Raw genomic sequence first — 20,701 nt, forward strand, 5'->3', positions numbered from 1 at the left:
TTTGTCTGAGCATAATTGCTATTCTTGGTTTGAGTGTGTGGTTGTGTGTTTTTGTGTGTCCGTGCATGTGACTTTAAATGTGCGTTTGCATTTGTGTGTGTGTCTTACCATCTAGAGAGGTAGAACTCATAGAGTCTGACAGGACAGTGTAGAGGGTTGGTGATGTTTTCTGGCATCTCCACATCTCCCTCTTCCTCTTCCTGCTTCTTCTTGAGTCGCTCTAGAAACAACAGTAAGAACTGAAAGTCAACGACTGACTGACAGTCAACGAAATCTGGTTTGGACGTTCGGGGGGAAACAGGGAATCCAACTGAAATATGGGTTTAATCCTCCGACACCCACCTGTCTCTTCCCGGTCGGACGGGCCGGCGCCGGCTCTCTGGTACCGGAGGTAGAGGGCCTTTCCGGCTCGGCTGCAGGGTCTGGAGCGCCGGGTGAAGTTGGCGAAGGAGAGGCGTTGGTGCTGCGCGAGCGTGGTGAGGCCGAAGGTCTTGGTGCAGAAGAAAAGCAGCGTGTTGAGCAGCACTATGGGGGAGTAGGCACCCAGCTGCTTACACTCCCACAGGTAGGCCTCCTCAACACGGGAGGAAGCGACGCCACCTGGAGGAGGAGGGAGGCGTGGAGGGATGGAGACGGAATCAAATCAAAGCATTCATGATATTACAAATTCATGAAATATACCAAGTTTTTGGGAGATTGGGTTGGTCAGATTACCTGTTAAATGATGTGAACATAAACACTAAAATCATACATATGTCCCCTGGTTTATCCATCAGTCCAGTGCTCCATGCAAACACTTAAGCATACTGTACACTATATTGAGTTATAGCATAGACTTTTTATAGGTTACACAGACATGCAACTTGTAAAACGCACCTTTGCGCCCTTAGTGGTCATTTATGGTAGTACAGCTTTATCATATGTTTTGTTTTTGATAAAAAGCGAGTTTTTGTCCATTACCTCATGAATAATTCATATATAGATCTGATGACGCCAATCATTGACATGATTTCCAGTTTTAGCTAACTTTTTTTATGGCTCTGGTGTTTTGAGTGTAGAAATATCAGACTCAGGATTTACAATTTGACTTGATAAACAAAATTCAAGGTTGAGCCTTGTTGACAAGGTTGCTTGCAGCAAGAGTTGTAAATGCATCATGCAGACATAGGAGCCAGCTACTTATTATTCATGAACCCTTTTAGCCAATGAGAGCCACAATGTGAGTGTGGACATGTACGAGCACGGATTCTCAAGAAAAAAAAAATCTACATTTATATTTATATGTACATTTTTAGCTGTACACAGTCCTATGGAAACAGGGAAGGTAGTCTCTTGTAGTTAAGTATAATATTTAGTGTAAATTTTCTACAGAAAACTGCCAGATTTAGCTACATATCATTTAAGATTATTTACCATTTAGTTTTAGAGCTGTTAAAAGTTCTCATTTTCTTACTTCTGAGATAATGCCAGTGGCCTGCTATCATTGAACACAGTGTATGCTAAAATTAGCATGGAGTATGGAATGATCTACTAGGGACACATGGATGATTTTGGTGTCTATGTTCTCATCACTTAACCTCTGAGAGAAACTCAAATGACATTACTGATATGAGCCAAACTGAAACAAAACTAATGGAATTGAAACCATTATTGGACCCCAAATGTCAGTGAAAATACTGAGGTAATGAGGGGTTCATAACCTTTATCACTGTAGAACCCAAATGAATAATTGAATCCAGGGGACAGAGGCTTATGATAAAAATATTCCTGTCATCAGTAGGCTTTTTTTTTAAACTTTTTTTCTGCAAAATTGGTCTTATGTTTCTATATTTCGTTCTAACTGGCATTAAAAAGGGCTTTAAAAGTCTTAATATTCTAAATGTAACTTGATGAACCTTGAAGACACCCTGATAAATGAATGTCAGTGACCATACCACTGGGTAGTAGTTTAGGCTTCCAGTGCTGCAGCATCCCAGTGATCTCCATGGCAAACGGACTGTACAGCTCATCAGTGAAGATGTTCTCTATGCGGCCCTTCTCAAACAGGTACTGCCCAGAGAGAGGGAGACAGAAGAGAAAGAGTGAGACAAGAAGAAAGTGGGGGGCAAAGAGAAAGGAAAAGCAAAATGGCATGAATGAATGAAGACATGAGGAGAAATAAGTAAAAAGAGCAAAGGTGGAAAACCAACCAATGAGTGGGACCTGGGAAACGTCTGTCCATCTGTAGAAGATGGTGGAGGATGGGTGTCTAGTGTGTGTGTGTGTGTGTGTGTGTGTGTGTGTGTGTGTGTGTACCTGCTGTATCCCCAGACAGAGGTAGAAGATGCTGTCCGGTGAGTAAGTCTCTCCGTTGGGCCGTCGCACTTCTCTGATGAAGTGACACAGAGCAAAGCTCAGCTCAGTAGAGTCACACTGAAGGACGTCTTCCTTCAGGACCACTGGACAAGACCAGAGAATAAAATTAGAATTGAATAGAATAGAACCACTGAATGGGCTAGAAGAAGAGACACCAGAGAATAAAACTAGAACAGAATAGAGCCTCACAGTCCTGTGGCTGTGTTTTGTGTTGTTGGACCCAGCTCCTCCAGGACTTCACCCCATACTGGTGGTTCAGTTTGGAGCGGGCTGGAGAAACCACCGCACTGCGGTCCAACGAACCAGTCCGCCTTCGACCCTGCATGGACGGAGAATAGACCGACATGCACGCACATACACACACACACACACAGGCACATTAATCTAGAAGTTTGTATGATATTTCAACATCTGGATTTGGTAGAAACTGCTCTGCCTGGAGTCAAAGTCAGTGGAGTAAACAGTTAAAATCGGTGGGTGATTTTGGATTGGATGTTATTGGAATGAGACTGCTGATCTGTCGGGGCAGTCATACCCGTTTCCGGCTGGAGAAACCTTCTCTGGGTCTCTTCACCCCTCGCTGTGGAGCAGGTGACTTCTGATCCAGCAGCTCTGCAACAACACACACAACACCTGGGTGTGAGAGAAAGTGTGTGCTTTATCTGTTTGAGTGTGCGTGTGTCTGGTTCACAATCAGCATCTCCACTGTTACATCAAACCTGGATGGACCACAACTGGGGCAGCCATCTCTTACACAACCATATCCAGACCTGGACAAATCTGGCTACCAACAACCACACAACAGATATGAGCATTCTGATTAGAAATATGATCTTTCTTGTATTCTGTAGAAAAGTTTTGCATAGCATTATAAGCAGTATTACATTGATTTACAGTATTTCACAAAACACGTCGTCCCCCACCAATGATACAGTCCACCTTGTTTTAGCCAAGCGCCCAAAACCACGGGTGAATTTTGAAGTGGCGGCAGCAGCAGTTCCTCTAACGTCCACTAGAGGCCGGCTCCAAAAAGACTCCAAACCCGGCAAAACTACATGCAAGTCAGTGGGACCACAACCCTCTGCTAAAAATATAAAGTCAATACATTTTTTCCACAAGAGGTTATGACCTCAGTAGCTAATTTCACTTCTTCTAATGTGTGTGCTTATGGCAATTTTCAAAATAATTGTCATTAACATGATATAACTGATATAAAACTCAATCTCCAGGCTTCAAAATGGACCTTCAGAAGCCAATGGTTGTCACACTTGTCCATCTTTTTTTTTTACAGTCTATGGTTTTAGCCAATAATTTTAGCGCTCCCCTCGGCAATCAGTGTAAAACACAGTGGTGAGATGGATCACTCCTCCAAGTTTCATCAAAATCTGAACAGTGGATTCTTAATGGTAGACAACAATCAATTTGTTTTGCTGGTGTCTCACTCTAGAGCTGAAAACAATCTTGGTTCCAGGTGTGGAAGATGTGCTTGTGTTTTTAATGTTAATGCTAATCCAAATGCTAATCAGTTGAGAAGCAAGCCAAACCGGACCAAGCCGCGGCTAGCCCATGCCTGGCTGAACAATACTAATGAAGAAAAGGCAATCGTGAGCACGAGAGTGAAGGGCATATTTTGCACTAAATATCACAATGGCATAATGCCTCTTACCAAAACACTGATAAAGTTTATTGTACTGCTATCAGATAAAAACATTGTAAGCAGTTATGTAGTGGTAGATAAAAAGGTGGGCAAGCAATGACCCTCAATCGGTGATCATTATAAGTCAAACCACCACCAACAAAACTAAGTTATAGTTTTTTCAGAAAAACATCATGTATGCTGTCGTTTTCCTTAAAAGGATCACATCATATAATTTACATCAGTTTGATACAACTTCCGATGATGTAAAGTACGAATTTACCTCATGATTTGCAGCAGCTTAAAAAAACAAGCAAAGATCCTGTACTGTTCAATTCAATACAATTTTATTGTCATTGTACTATGCACAAGTACAATGAAACGTGGACTTGTAAGCTCCCAAGAGTACAATGCATACAGGTATAAAAAAAACATAAGCATTCAGAATACCAGAAAATATACCAAAAAAGACAAACAGTATTAAATATCATCAAAATACGTATTGTACAAAAAACAAAGCTGTGCAAATGACGGCAAATTGAATGTCCATATAGACAGTATTTACAGGTACAGTGTTGAAGTGACTGCAGTTGAGGTAGAGTAACAGTATTCAACTGGGTGACAGCCCTAGGACAGTAGCTGTTCCTGAGTAGCGCCTCCCAGATGGCAGGGGGGCAAATGGACTGTGGTTGAGGAGGGTTTTTTGAAATACAGAATACATCTTACAGCATGATGATCTGAACAATACTGAGGAGACAACCTGTAAACACTGCAATGGACATTATTATGTGTAGCATGGAAGTAGACATGGTCCAGCAGACCTCCCTGCATGTGTGTTGGGTATTGTAACAGTTGGGCATATCCCAGGGATTCCAGTGCACAGGTGATGGGATTAAGTAGATTTTTTTTATATGTTAATGTTAAAGTCTCTGTTAGGATGGCTAAGTGGGAACTGAAAAAAAAAAAAAAATCTTCAGGGAGCAGCTTAACAAGACACCAGGTCTTTATTTTACAAAAAGTGAATGATGGCAGAATGGTAGAAAACTTATTTACAAAGAAGGGGAGAAACAGAAAGAAAGGAACAATAGAGCAACAAAACCCCCTAAAAATCTTAACCCCCCCCCTAAAACCCCCCCCAAAAAAACCAAACCAAAACAATTAAGAGATGTAATCAACACAATACAACCTGACACCCTTGGACAAAAGGCATGTATCAATGCTATTTCAAGTTAAAAGTATATCAATATGAAAATACAGATTTGATGTATAGGGTACCTTTAATAGGTCTATTCCCCTAAATTTCCCACTGAACACCCATCCAACAAGGGTTAGGCGATATGGAAAACAACACTTGGCACGATAATTTTGGCCCATTTTTCACGATAGATACAATGATAGTCCTTTAAAAAATCTATGTAATTATATCCTTTTACATTTGGATGGTCCAAGAAGCTGTGCAAGAAAATGCATACATGATAAACATTTTATCATCATAACTTTATTCAGAACCTTCAAATGTTTAATAATAAACAGCAAAAACATTGACCCTTTGTGTTATGTGGCTCTTTGGTTGACAATATAAAATATGTATACTGTAGATAATTTTCTTATTTTACTTTTGCTTGTAAAACAGCATGGCACCTCTTGTTTTACTATGTGTTTGCTATATGTAAACATAGTGTAATTTGTACATTGTGGTTTTGTATTGTATTTTTGTAATATCTGCTTGCTGCTTTCTTGGCCAGGGCTCCCTTGCAAAAGAGATGAACATCTCAATGGGACTCACCTAGTTAAATAAAGAAGAAATAAAATTAAAAAAAAATGTGTACTTTACTGAAAGAAAGAGTTATACACAATAGAAATACTGCAGAAAAGGCAGTGTATTTTACTTTCTCACATTCTACAGTGTTGTGGATCCAGTTTTTTTTTTTTTTGCATAATTGCAAGATACACAAATCGAAATAGCAATGGAAACAAAATACTATATTAGGCAATACACTTGCAACTCCATAACCTGGCAACAGCTGCAGACACACACACCGTCACACAGCGAGAGAGAGAGAGAAAGAGAGAGAGAGAGAGAGAGAGAGAGAGAGAGAGAAAGAGAGAGAGAGAGAGAGACAGAGAGAGAGAGAGAGAGAGAGAGAGCTCCTGCCAGTGACCGGCTCTAGTGTTTTCTATCAAATTTACTCTGTGGTTATATAATGAAACTGGTTTCATTATTGTTCATAATTGTGTTATTCTCACTTTCATCCCTAAATAGAATAATGCAGAACAAATCACGGTTCTCTTCATTAAGTGACGGTTCCATATTATACGGGACGGGTTACAGTCTTTGCACTGTCTAACAGTTGGAACAATTACACAGTATATCCTGAATAATAGGCTAACTGTTGGTGCAGGTTCTTACCTCTAACCACCATCTGGAGAACTCGGCCTGTATTTTCAGAAGTGAGAGTTTCAGGGAGAGAATGAGCCAGTCTTTACTGAGTCTGTCTTTACTGTCTTTGAGCCAACCTGATCTCATCGTGTAGGGAAAAATGTTTGTGTACTAGCCGATGTGTTTAGAATAGCCCACTCACTTTGCTCGGACTGAGTCTTGCTATATTTTACATGATATATTTTTCACACTTGATTCACACTTGATTCCCTCAGGAACCCTGTCAGAAAACAGTCTCCCTGTGTAAACAGAGGTACGATCAAGTGCAAGAATAAAGGTAGAATAAACACACACACGTCTGCAAGTTTTCAAATTGTTAAATAAACAAAAAGATTCAAAAGATATTTGTCTCCTTATCATTTCATCACTTTGATTTTACAATGTATTGACATGTATCGGTATGTGTTAATGTGAACAATATAAGTGAATGGGCTGTATCCTAAATGCCCACTACACATGCCAGTAGACCTCCCAACAGGATGCTGACAGTGACTGGTGCTTGAAACCAATAGAGTAATAGTACATTTAACATTACATGGGAAGTAACAGACAGTCTCTATGGCAGCTCGATGTTAAAATAGAAATGAATGCTGCTGCAGGTGTGTATGTTGTGTAGGCATCTTGACGGGCCAGTTGCAGTTGTTAGATTATGCTTACTGTCTTACTGCTATATCCAAAGCTAAAACCATTATCTTTTATGAAATGTTTTTTGTTTGTTTTTTTAAATTAAGTAACAAAAAAGTTAAAACTGACCTAACAAGAGGACGGAGAATCCTCCAAAGACTTGGTCATACTCCTACAGCTCAGCTTACATAGGTGAAGATGGAGCTGATACAGCTGGCTGCTCTTCATCATGGAGAACTCATTGATGATAATGAACCTGACGTTCTTGTAGATGTCTCTGAGGTTGTCCCTGCTCTTGTCAGACAAATTCTTGTAGTCATTTACACAGGTTAGCTTGAAAGCCATGTGCAGTGTCTGGCCTTCTATATTGCTGGCTGCCATACTTGTTCTGATGAGATAAGGGGAGTTGACATTGTGTCCAGCTCTGTTAAGAAGCTTCTGGATCCAGAGGGTGACAGTGTGGATAAGTCGGGTTTTCCACCATGGATGATCAAGAGTGACGGTTCAGATGTGATTGACTTTCCTGACTTCTCCATCATGACAAGGTCCCTGCTGAATTTGACTTTCTCAATATATTGTGTTTCATAGAGCAGTCTGTATTGGCACCATATCCATATTGGCATCCCAGGCCACATCCAGTGTGGGTTGTAGTTGTTGACAGACACGTTGAACACGTGTCTTGTGGACTACTTTAGTTCCATAGTCACGCACGGACACTGAGAAATGGTAGACAAGGCTTTATGTGGCACTGCAGACTTGGGCCCCATCCGATTCCTCTGCTTGCTGGCCTCCAGAACTACATTGGTGTTGAACTTGTAGTTTGTCCCATTGCTGTGGTGGATGGAGATGGTGGAGTCCTCTGACATGGAGATGTTTGGGAAAGTAATCTCCAACACTGAGTTCAAGATCATGTTAGGGTCAATGTCTCGCAGCATCTTGCATTGGGCATCTCTGTACCAAATGTATTGGTAACATTTTGATCTGATTTGGTCTGATTTGTTACTTGTACTGATGTTTTGCTTTCACAGTGGTGTGCTCTGTATTACTTGCAATTATGTTTTGTTCATCTATTTGTTTTTTTCATGCATGGATTTGCTTTCCTCTTTCTTTTTGATGCTTGATTTTGGGCAGCAATCCATTCTTTCATTTACAGATTTACTCTCGCCATTCTTTATGCTACTTGATTTTGGGCTGCAATGTTGTCTGGCATTTCTGGACTTACTTTCCTCTTTTTCTTTGCTGCTTTATTTTGGGCTGCAATCTTTTCTGCCAGTTCTGGATTTGCTCTCCTCTTTCTACTTGCTGCTTTATTTTGGGCTGCAATCCTGGCTTTCAGTTCTGGATTTGCTCTCCTCCTTCTACTTGCTGCTTTATTCTGGGCTGCAATCTTGGCTTTTAATTCTGGATTTGCTCTACGCTTTCTACTTGCTGCGAGATCTTTAATCCTTTTTATGTGTTTCCTCTCAGGACAGCTAATTAATTTGCTGTAATACCTATTTTCTCGTAAAATTTGTAAAGATGCTTTGTGGGCTTCAATTTCATCCTCACAGTAATATTGTCTGCATGCAGGTTTACAGTTGAGGTGTGTTGTGAGACGGGCATATGTATTCTTGCATCCCTTGCACTGGCTGTGCAGGAGGTCCTGCTCTATAGTCCAGGTTTTAGGACCATTCACAGTGGATGGTTGTACCTGTTCTATTGCTGATTTCACTGTGTGTTGCTGGGTCTCCTCTATGCTGGATTCTTGTGTGTCTACATTCCCCTTCCCCATTGTCTCTACATTTGCCTCCTGTAACTGCATGTGCAGGCTGGGGATGTCCTGGATGGTGAGGTTGTAGGCGTGGCTCTTCCACTCGTCCACCAACTCAATGGTTCTCCTGACATCTTCTTCATCCACAGGGATCATGCCTTCATAGTGGTTTCCATCATAAGCAAGCACCACTGGGACTTGAGTGCAGGGCTGAGCACCAAAAACATCTGCAGGTTGCACTGTGATGGGTTGTCCATGGCCAAGGCCGGGCCTTGTGTTGAAGATGAGGATGTTGACCCTATGGAGATGTGCCAGGCCTGGTAGGATTAGGTCTCCTCCTTCTATGGCGTAGACTCCAGACTGCCGCAAAGGTTCAAGCACTTGCCTCCACTCCTGTTCTGTGTAGCCCAGCATCTCCTGAGCCACCTCAGTCTGCTCCAAAACAGAGACTAGACGCTGCCTCCAGTAGACAGGGTCTCTGTCAGGATCTCGTGTTGGGACTGAAGACAGCTCTGGCCGCAAGTGAATTTGGTCAAGCACAGTCTCTAGGCTGCAGTCTCCTGCTCCGTTGTTGGCAACTCCATCCTTCAGCTTGATACCATGGACTGCTCCATTCTCCTGAGCAATGCTCCTCATCTTAGCCGCAGTGTTCGCCAAGTTTCTCAGCCTCTCCACATTAGACTGGTCTGGTGACTTGGGGACTGACTGCGTAGATTTGTACATGTCTGATGACTGAGCGCTCATCTTCCTTCTCCAGTCGTTACACTGGTGCCTCTCCAAACCAGCTTTCTCTCCTGCCCTTCCTCTAGCTGGAAAACACAACCTGTCACCTGCTGGAGTAGAGATGTGTTAAGACTTTAGAGTTTCTCATAAACAGTGGTCTACAACAGTATGAGACATGCCCACCACAGAGACATTTGGTAAAATTGCACAATATATCAAACTTTTAAACTGCACAATGGCCGTGAGCTGTCCTACTGTATTCTACTGGAATGACTCCCAAATGACATCTGCTTGTTTACAGTCTGGGACAAATTTTCTGCTCTACCGTAGCCTACAACCTGCCTATGACTAGCTTTCCTATGATTACAGTTATGTCGGTTTGAGTGATTTAGTGTCACAAGTTATTATAAAATAAATCAAAATAACCCTACCTATATACACTCCTTTTTTAGAATTGATTTTAGGGATATTTAAATAGGAAAGAGAATTTATATGATTGCATATATTATTCCTGTGCCCCAAGACAGTTCAGTCAATATTAGTGAGTATGCACCCCTCTGTCCTAAAGCTATAAAAACAGAGAGAGAACCCTCAAATTTATGATGTCATGTGGATGTAAAACCTGGGGCTGCTCTAGAGACAATGAAGGGCACTTATTTTGTGGAGTGCTTTATGCACAAATGAGGTTTATGTTCTAGTAATGATAACGGGTTTGAACCAGAATATAAACCTCCTTTGGGCGTAAGATATCACACAAACGTTTTATAGCTCCACAATGTCAGTTCCCCATTGTTTATGGAGCAGCCCCAGATTTTACCTCCAAGTGACATCACAAATTCCAACGTTCTCTCTCTCTTTGATCATATTCCACCCAAGATTTAATTGATATGGGCCCAGTTTTCCAAAAGTATTATCAATCCAAAGCAAAGATCCAAAGTTATCCAAAGGGAGTGCCTGAGGTCAAACTTAGCCTCATATCTGCTGCACACCAACCAGGCAGCAAGCAACTGTGTATCAGAGGATTGCTGGCTAGCTGTTGTTGGAAATTATTTTACTAATACATGTATGATTCTAAGTTTGCTAATGTTAGCTAGCTAGCTAGCAAACTCTAAATCATAAATATATTGGTAACATATAGGGATAGGGATATTTATATATTGATATATTTTCATTTTAGACAATGAAAACATTAGCGCTGATCGAGTTTTATTTTGCCTAATAAAAAGTGTTCAATTACATTTGGAAATTCTATTCAATTTGAGTATTGTTGTAGCCTATTAAATAGAAAATGTAGCCTAAATGTTTAGAGCGTGACTAGAAGATTCCTGAACATCACCATAGGTACATCCTGGGGTATACAGAAAAAGTGGAGCATATACAATATAGCCTACTGTATAGGCCATTTTAAAAGATTAATAATAAATTTAAATAAAAAATAAATAAAGCAAAGCCTGTGATAGCCATGTTTTTTTTTTTTTAATGGGCATGTGTTACGAGCTAGTAACATTTATTTACAAATAGCCATGAGCAGTGGCGTGTCCATGCCATTTTGACTGGGGTGGCCGAGGTGGGGCACAGACTCAAGCAAGGGTGGCACAAAGCGTCGCATTTAGGAAGGATGTAGGCAGGTCCTATTGTTGTGTGGGTGTTGTTGTGTTGAAAGGATGTGTTTTAATCTCTTTTTGGATTCAACTGTGACTGTGTTTGCCTTGTGTGTTTATAGCCTACCAATTAGACAGAATTCTGAGATTAATCTCAGAACTCAAATACATTTTTCACATGTGGCCCTAATCCTCTTCTGTACAAGGCCCAGGTTGAGAACAACCAGAACGATCAGGCATCACTGTCTACTGTATGCATACAAAAAATGTAGGCTACTTACATTACCTCTTTGTTTCTATCTTCAGGTGCGTGATGCATTTATCTTTGCCATTCAATTTGGTCAGACATAGTTTTGCTATTTTTCACATTAAAAGATCCGTAATTTGGTTTTCTCTTTGCTCCCCTTGCCGTGTTTCTTGGAACACAGGTGTGTAGCTTTGAAAAAAAAAAATGCACTGGGTTGATGGTCCCGCCTCTAACATGGCCATCAGGCAATCATAACTCAGCATTTTGGGGTGGCACCTGGGGTGGCACCTGGGGTGGCCGATCAGATTTCCAGCCACCGCCTAGACCCGCCCCTGGCCATGAGATCAGGAAACCCCGTTACTGACACAATCTCGTGGTGGCGGTCATATGAATTAGCAGTGAAATCTTGAAATTATGCAAACAGACAATGGGAATGGGATCTGTGGGCTCCAAGAGGGAAACATGACATACTGGGCGTGCGTTTACTGATTTTCTATCACTCCTGGAAAGTAATCCAGATATCAAAGTTGTAAATAATGTGATTTCACAGCCGTTTGTAATTAGGCTGTGAAATCCCGTCAAAAGCAGTCATAATTAAATTGAAATAGAACATTTGAAAACGAAATTGCAATATCACATTTGCAATTTCATTTGCCATATATATATGTCATTCTGGACAAAATTTAAATGAAAATTAAAGAATTTCATTTTAATTTTCATTTCTGTGTTAGAGAACGTATAATTCTGGCCAATATTAAAATAAAAAGTCCATTTGACATTTCTTTTTTATGTCCTCCCAGGTCTAACCCAGTCATATTTAAAATGAAATTGAAAATGAGAAAAAGAAATGTCAGTGTTCATGTTTGTAATTTCATTCCTCATCGTCACACTTTAACACAACCAAATTGAATACAAAATCTCATTCCATATGCTATTTCTTTTTTTTTTTATCAAGGGCATGCCTGAACTGTCAACCATTCACTATGGGAGTGACTTTTGAAACCAATCACACTGCCCACCCACACTAGCCTAGGCGCCCCACAACAAACAACGTTGTTGTGACCTTGGCGAGTGAGCAAATTTGGAGAGCGAACAAGCAAACATCAGTAAATATGATAATGATAATAAAGATAATAATAACGATAGTAATCTTACCTAAAATACTTGTACGTCAGTCAAACACATTTTAGTTAACTAACATCATAGCTTGCTAGCTTTCTTCAGCTAAGTAGCTAGCTAGCTAGTACTGTAACATGTCATATACTGTAGGTAGCTAGCTAACAGTAAGAGGCTATTAAAACCCTGATGAAATCAACTCAGGCGATAACGTTAGCTAATGTTATGGGAAAATCCAATGTGATTTATTAATGTTGTCTCGCATAATATGAAGTGATGATGTCAATTGCAGTGGGGAAATAATAAATGATCTAGCAAGCTCTTGCTATCATAGCTAGGAAAGTTAACTTAATGCAAGCTGTAACGCAGTGGCATGCAGACTCTCTAAGGGGAACGGGCAAAAAATGAAAAAAGGGCACCTCTTCCGCCTGCACCAACCCTAATCCACCTGGGTTGGGAGGATGGGAGGGAGGGCATAAGTATATGTGGATAAATGAATGTGTCACAATTTGAAATGTTGACCTGTCATATACCAAATAAGTTAAAAACAAAAAATTTAATTACAAAAACTAAATGTATTACAAGATAGCAGTTTTAATAGATCTCCATGAACACTGTACATACAGTATGTTACAGTAGTTCATTTATTACAGGGTTTTGCCATCACAGGTTTTTGACCTGAATTGCAACCATACCTTTATCTTCTTCATCTCCTGCCTTGCACCTTTGGAGCCAACTACTCAGCGAGAAACTGTCTCTGGCTGCAATTTGCCAATCTCTCTTCTTTCTTTTTAATTTCTTTCTTTGGCATTCTGTAATGTAATGTAGTAATGTCTCTGTTTAACTCTGTAACTAGCTAGCTAATGCTAGCAAGCTAATTACAGGGGTAAGTTCAGTACTAGCTATCTAGCTACTTCGATGCAGCAAGCTAGCAAGCTAATGTTAGTTATCTTAAACACTAGGGGTGTAACGGTTCACAAAATTCACGGTTCGTTTCGATACAACACAGTGGTACGTTTTCGATACAGCAAAAAAATGCCGGAGAATTTGCCTTGACTTTAAAATGTATTAAAACTAACATAACGTATCACCTTTTTTGACTTTGAACACAATGGAGCTATACCTAACCCATCTTCTGGGGTGGCTTCTTTGCAGCAAATAAAACAAAAACAGCGCCTTATAAAAAAAAATATATATAGTATTGTAGTTAGGGTCTCATATTCGCAGCTATAAACATACCAATCGCTGCAGTGATTTCTTTTGCCCCGTTTGAATCAGCTGGGAAAGTCCTTCCCAGCTGAAAGCCTAAATGCTGCGGGGAGAGTTTGCCGCATGTGTGTTGCTTGTTGTGTTTGTCTAGTTCCACCTATTGACACAGTGGGGTGATGTCGGCGTAAATGAATCATCATGTTTGAGATGTTCCCACTGCTGTAACCTACTCTCGTGTAGCAGATACGATATACCGTTGCTTTTCTATCCACCACTCTCTTGCCATCGCCCTAACTTGCCATAACTCACGGGGAAACCAAAGTGGCTCCAAACACCAGACCGGTTGGTTATTGGAGGATGTCCTATGTCTGTCAATGGCATTACTAGCCATATTGCAACAAGCTACTAGCTTAGCGTAATGTCCCCGGCTGCTCCATGGGAAAAAAAGGGTTAACTCTATTCTGCAAATGAAAAGGCGGGTAAACTGAGATCAGGTGGGCTTACCCTCCACTACAACCATGCTTGTAAGTCAATACTTTAACATCAATTAATGATTAGATTTTTGAGAAATTTGTATCATTACCATAAACAAATGAGACTATCACTAAGAAGATTGGCAGTCTCTAATGGCTGCTACACTGCATTTTACATTGTGTTTGCCACCGGGTTTCTCACAATGCCACATAGTGGAACGAGTGAAAGGCAGATGGAAAAATGACTTCCAACATGTTTAATCCTCTTCGGTAAAGCAAAAAAAGAAAACCTTTGAACAAAGACAGCTAAGCCAAGGTAGCAACATCCTCTTTGTGACAGAAAGCAGCAAGGTTTATGTAAAGAGTGCTCTTAATGAGCACGTTTACATGGACTGCAATAATCTGATATTTACCCGATTAAGACAATACTCTGAATAAGACACTGCCATGTAAACAGCATTTTCTGATTACCTTAACTGGAATAAGTTCATAGTCGGAGTAAGCAATAGTCGAATTAAGACATGTGGAGTATTCCGATCTTAGTCGCATTATTGAAGTGCATTGCAGACATGTATACACCTTAATCGCGCTATGACGTCCTATCGGAGTTTTCGCAGCATTTTGCAACAAGTATGGCAATCCAACTGCTTGACGACGCATGCTCTAGCTTCCAGTGAGTGTTGCGCAACTTGTTTACAGAAGAAAAGATGATTGCCACCGGTAAATTTTGTTTTGTCCCTACCACGGTAGCAAGATGACAGAAAGGGTTCAGGTTAAATTCCGGAGGGAAACTCGGATGTAGGACGTCGGGACATAATGTGGGTGTGCGTCTTCAGTCATTAATCAGACTATGCTCTGTAGCATGTAAACGGGAATATGAATGGAATATTCTATAAGCAGCTCATGTAAACACTTTAATCGAAATATTGTCTTATTTAGAATAAGGTCAATAGTCGGATTATTGCAGTCCATGTAAACTTAGTCAATTTTTGAGCAACAATGGCACTAACAATACCACTGGCAGAAGATAGAGGCTACCAATCACTTCGACCACGGTCTCATTTGTGGTATAGTTTTATATGGTGAAGTCTTATATTGGAATGAAAATTGACATACTCTTGGCCCTCCATGGCACATGGTTGCCCAGCCCTGGTTGATGATAACTGTACCAAGGTATCACAATTAATCTGACAATGGAACCTTTAACTAGAATTATAGAACTAGAATTTATTTTCAAATAGACAATCATTACTATTCAAATTGATCAAATTTTGAGGTTCCAGGGATTTTATGCAGTATAGGTTATAAATTTTTTGTTTCTCACCTGGCGGGAAGTCAGTCTCCAAGTCCATCATGGGAGAGCAGGGAGGTTGATCCTCCGCACTGGTGCTAGGTAGGTCGCTTGTACCCAAGTTCCCCTCTTTCTGGGCGCTAATTTGGGGTTCAGTTGACTCCGTGCCCCCCTCTGTCCTGGCCGTCATTAAAGGTTCAGTTGACTCCATGCTCCCCTCTACAGTAACTGGCAGGTCGGCTTGTCCTGTGCAACCTTCTCTGTGAGTCTCCTCATACTCCCAGCTTATAGGGGTGAGCGCTTCTGACTCCACATCTCCACTGTAAGAACTGCCCTGGTCTGGAAGAAACACACATAAAATGAATGAAAATACTGTTATAGCATTCTGTATAGTGTATAGCAACTAGTGACACCAAAGTTTCAATATATTCCAACAGGATAAAAACCCAGATAGAGGAAAATTGCTTGAGCAAGTGTATTAGGTTCGAATGCCTTGGATGAGGTGAAATTTGGGCACAGATACAGAACCAGAGACCCTCAGAGTAGACCGAATCCCTGAAATATGCACTTTTAAAGGCTAGGTAGAACATTCCAGGGTTGTGTTTGATCTGTCTGAAACCCTTCATTATGGAGTCAGATTTGTCTAAAAAATAAATAAATGTACAAAACAAGTTTTACAAATGTATATCACAACTCGTAAATAAACAGGGATGATGACAGATGTATTTTCCTGTCCACAAACAAATGGCAACCAATTTGAATAAATGTCAAACAATTTCACATATACATTTCCAAGTGATTTATGAATGCAGATTGGACAACCTTTGTTTTTTTTTAGACAAATCTGACTCTAATTACTACTACTAATTTTTACTCAACGCTTTTTCTTGACCTTGACTTAAGTCTACGACTTTTTCAAGGCCTCACCTGCATGGGAAACCGGCTTATCCTTCTCTACTTCTTCCTCCTCAGCCAAGGGCTCTGATTGGACAGCGGCATCTTTCACTTCCTTTGGTGGCGGTATCACCATAGGTACTGGAACCTGCAGAAGAATATAAGAAAGAATTGGTGGGATTTAATTTTGTCCTGAGCAATGCACCATCAGGCAAATGCGGCAAAAAGAGGGTTGTCATGGAATGCTGTATATTGTATACATCTTGATATTCTTCATATATTTTCATATTGTACATATCTGCATTCATTTTCTGTTTTGTACAATTTTATTCTTTTCAGTGTAAATGAGAAAACTATGACGACAATACAATGCTTCACAATTCGAAATCCCTACTCAGTACCTCAATCATAAATGTGGTCCCAGTCTTTCTTGGACTTTTTCACTCTGTTTCAAAAAACTGGGGAAACTCAACCGGCCAGATGTGAGTGAGATTTACTTATTCAGTGCCTGAGGTAAGTGCAGCCGCTGAGTGTTTTGCCTCCTGAAAATGTCTCAAGTTTGTGCACCCAAGCACTTTTTTGTTTTTGGCACGAAAAGAATAATTTTGCCTATATCTCAGCATACGTACTCATTCATTGACGCTTTTTTACCCAAGGTAGATGGTGTGTGAGTTGCTCCACTTTTGATTCCTGTATGCTGAATTCCTCAACCGACGCACCCAAGTAAACCCAGAGTTCTTACCACCACCACAGGTGCAATTTACCCTGTCTGTTTGTTACCAGTGTCTGCTGTTTATATATATATATCTATCAACTTCGTTCTTTCTCCTGTTATGTGCTGCTGCAATGAACCCAATTTAAGTTTAATATAATCATTAAAATTTCATGCAATGTTATATAAGGTGATTTGATCTAATGGAATGTACCGGCACGGGCATAGCCACTGGAACAGGCGTGTGCTGGGAGTACATGTTCATGGGCACCGGAATGAAGACTGGTACTGGGAATGGCACCATCACCACCTTCACCTTCTCCTCTCCTTCTGAGGAGGTGAACGAGATCCGAGGCAGACCTGGAGGAGAAGAACAAGAGAAGAGGAGAAAGGAGGGGAGATTAAGCGAAAGATGGAGAGAGTGGCAGAGTGCAAGAAGAGGAATAGGGAGGGAGAAAGACAAGGAGACAAAAAGAGGCAGGAGGAAGAGAAGATAGAGAAAAGGTTTTTAAATTAACTCTGGATTTAAGAGATCATTAGAAGAAATAATTGAATTTCAGAAAGAAATGCTATAAAAGATGCAATAGTACCTTTCTCAAATTACCACAATCTATGTAACAATTTCTTTATATCCAAAAAATACTTTTTTTCCTCAAATAATCAGCCATATTTATACCAGTAATTTTGATATTCACCTTTAACATAACCAACAATCTCACTCTTTTGAGTGAAGAGTGTATATAAATCTACTGATTCCCAAAAATAGTGGCAAACTAAAAGTAAAGCATCTACTATCATATAACTTGGGATGCCTGAGTAATCCACTTTTGAGAATGTAAACATATGTTTAGTATAATTGCACATGATGTTGATTTGCATATGTTCTTGAAACAAAAAACAAAAATCAAGATGACAAACAACTGGACTGGATGAAAGAAACTAGATGACAACAATCTCGGCAAGGAGGAAATGGTAAAATAAAAAGTGCATTAATGACAAGTTAGGGAAATGAAATAGACCTAATGCAGAGAATAAAATCAAAGGGAAAATGAGAGTATGGAAGAGTGTTACAAGGAGTGGTCTTTCAAAGTGAGAGAGAGCAGGAGGGAATGAGATAATGTGTGTTGTGTTACTGAGGGAAGACTTCAAGGAGTTTGGTTCATCAAAGAAGTCATAAGTCTACTTTTGTACTTCATAGGCAATGCGGATGTAACTATCCCACAGGCCACAATTGGTGCACAAGGACAATTCAAATGAAAGTATATTTTGGAGGGCAAGGAAACGATTCTAATGTCTATGTGGACCACACAATTCAGTGTATTCAGTGTCTGTGATGGTTCAAAATATTAATACTGAAGAGATAATTTGAAAGACTTGTTCTCCCTCGTTTTTATTGTGACATTAAGTAGGTAAGACAATTAGAGCAGATCAAAAAAATCCACAAATTTCTGATATTAGTAATGGATACATGTCATGGAAGAATCTTCTACAGTAGTAAACAACTGCAACTTTGACTATACTGCAACATTTAAATGATAGTTTGTCATCCTTTAGTACTTTTGTGGGGATTGACATGAGCGGGTCTAAGCTTCACCTACCAGAAAATGTGTGCATGAATGAAAGGAGGTGCGTCATTAGTCATTATGAACTTGAATGTTTGTTTCTCATATTCCTCTTCCGTTAATAAATTTACATTCAGAGGACAGCTACCCTCATGATATTTTCTAATCACATGATTTGTTTGACTTTGTGTAAATTTGTGGACTAGATGTCAAGTCGCTGGGAAAGGGAAGTATGTGGCCAGTGAAAGCTTTGCCACCCTGCTGAGCTCTAGATTAAAAACAGTGGCTGGTTGTAAGTGCCAACTGCGCTGCCAAGGTCTAGTAGTCAGCTTTTTGAGGACACAGGCTTTGTCCTCATACTGTATATATCAACAATTACCTGGATAAGCTCTTATTCAAATTATGAGAAACGAATTTTTATATTACCCCATAACAATCAAGATACTGAGACATGTAAACACCTTGTCCTGATTACTGTTGGTTTTTGCAGTCTATGTTCTTTTTCTATGGCAATACATTTATTAATGTATTCAATTATAAAGACCAATACAGAAGCATTCTTCCATGGGATATGAAAGATATATAACAGCTGATCTGAAATTTTGCTGAAACTGGTTTCAGCGCCATCATCTCCAGTGATGGATACATGTAAACACATTCACTATGACGCTGTTTCCATGCGCATTATGTTGAGTTATATTAAGTTAGTCATGTGAAATGTATGTTTAAATAAAAACATTCAACCATCAAGACAATGATTCACAAATTAAATTTATTTACACCTTTTTGCATTTACCAGAACAACATATCTTTTCACAAGGTGGGACAATATTCTTTGGAAAAAACAAAAACAAACACAAATCCTCATAAAGAAACCAAACATCAACCTGACCCATATCAATTTAATCATTCATCCATATCAATTTCATCATATAACATAACAGAAACAGACAAAATGTAGAAAAAACAAATAAAGATAACAACCATAATGTTACTGCAGATAGGTAATACAAAAAAATACATCGTTTACAACAGTGTTACAAATTTGGTCATAAAACAGAAAGTACACTTGAGAACTTGAGTACAAGTTGTAAACCAACTTAGACTCGATAATGTAGGAAGATTGAGGCATTTGTTTGTAAGGTGGACATGACAACCTCATGCCATTTTTTTCAGTAGATAAAATGATGAAAAACAAAATCCACTTCAGTAATTGAGTGAATTGAAACCAGCTGTTTCATAAAATGACTGCATGAGCAGTGAGGTACAGGTTATCGCCATCAGTAAAGAAACTCAGCTTAAACTGTTTCTAATATTAACCATTAATATTAAGATAAACTAACATGAAATTCAATGTTAACAGTCCAAGTAAATTAACTCCAAATGACTGATGAATGACTGCAGTAGGTTACCTCAGAGCCTTAGATGAATGTCTTGGTTTTATGGCTCACATTTTCAAGCACTGGAAATCATTGCAAACTATGGCCTCATTTAGACCTGGTAGATCCATCTCCAAGATCTGTCAGGGATTTTCTAGATAGGGCACCAAGCCAAGAATAATTAGTTGGAAATTAGTTGATTCTTAAGTGTTGCCCTCTCTGTTCAGTTTATCAGTTGCACACCTCTACATCTCAGTTTGCTCAACTCCTGCACTGGGCACTTGGGCCTCAGTTGCATGCTTCAGCAGATCCCCTGTTAGAACTTCTTCCCTTGGATGAGGACTACAACCAGCCAAGCTATTCATCATCAGGTCGCAGCCGCTTCTTCTGCCACAAACCGCTCTCATTCCCTGCAAACATGCCAGGCTTTCCCTTCCTCTGGCTGTTACTGCTACTGTTGGGATTCCAGCTCCCTTTGCTCTACCTCAACATAGCAACTCTCACCAATTAAATTTCACCATATGAATTCTGCGCCTGTCATCCCACTGTTTCTCACCTCTACCTCAATGCTTCCTCAATGCTCAAATTAAGCAAAGCCAGTTTAAATTCATATTTTCAAATTACCATTGCCATAAAATTATTTTCGTCCACTCAGGTTACCCAGTCATTAATAACGCTCTCTGTCCGTA

General features: G+C 39.9%; 1 protein-coding gene across 1 annotated transcript in view; it reads right to left on the minus strand.

Moving 5' to 3' along the window:
* The window catches only part of LOC139646877 (zinc finger MYM-type protein 4-like), a 50,118-nt gene that overhangs the window by 485 nt on the left and 28,932 nt on the right, over nucleotides 1–20,701 (minus strand). The window contains exons 19-27 of the mRNA XM_071522655.1: nucleotides 17,286–17,401; nucleotides 16,393–16,507; nucleotides 15,499–15,804; nucleotides 2,891–2,967; nucleotides 2,530–2,674; nucleotides 2,296–2,438; nucleotides 1,935–2,049; nucleotides 343–600; nucleotides 109–220 (exon numbers count right to left, since the gene is read on the minus strand). Of these exons, the coding sequence (XP_071378756.1) occupies nucleotides 109–220; nucleotides 343–600; nucleotides 1,935–2,049; nucleotides 2,296–2,438; nucleotides 2,530–2,674; nucleotides 2,891–2,967; nucleotides 15,499–15,804; nucleotides 16,393–16,507; nucleotides 17,286–17,401 (1,387 nt within the window). The remainder of the gene's footprint in view (nucleotides 1–108; nucleotides 221–342; nucleotides 601–1,934; nucleotides 2,050–2,295; nucleotides 2,439–2,529; nucleotides 2,675–2,890; nucleotides 2,968–15,498; nucleotides 15,805–16,392; nucleotides 16,508–17,285; nucleotides 17,402–20,701) is intronic.

The sequence above is a fragment of the Centroberyx affinis genome, unplaced genomic scaffold (assembly GCF_046629955.1).
Source record: "Centroberyx affinis isolate AG114_WGS23_722 - 3 ecotype Tasmania unplaced genomic scaffold, CSIRO-AGI_Caff_v1 ptg001012l_1, whole genome shotgun sequence".
In the NCBI taxonomy this organism is placed as follows: domain Eukaryota; kingdom Metazoa; phylum Chordata; class Actinopteri; order Beryciformes; family Berycidae; genus Centroberyx; species Centroberyx affinis.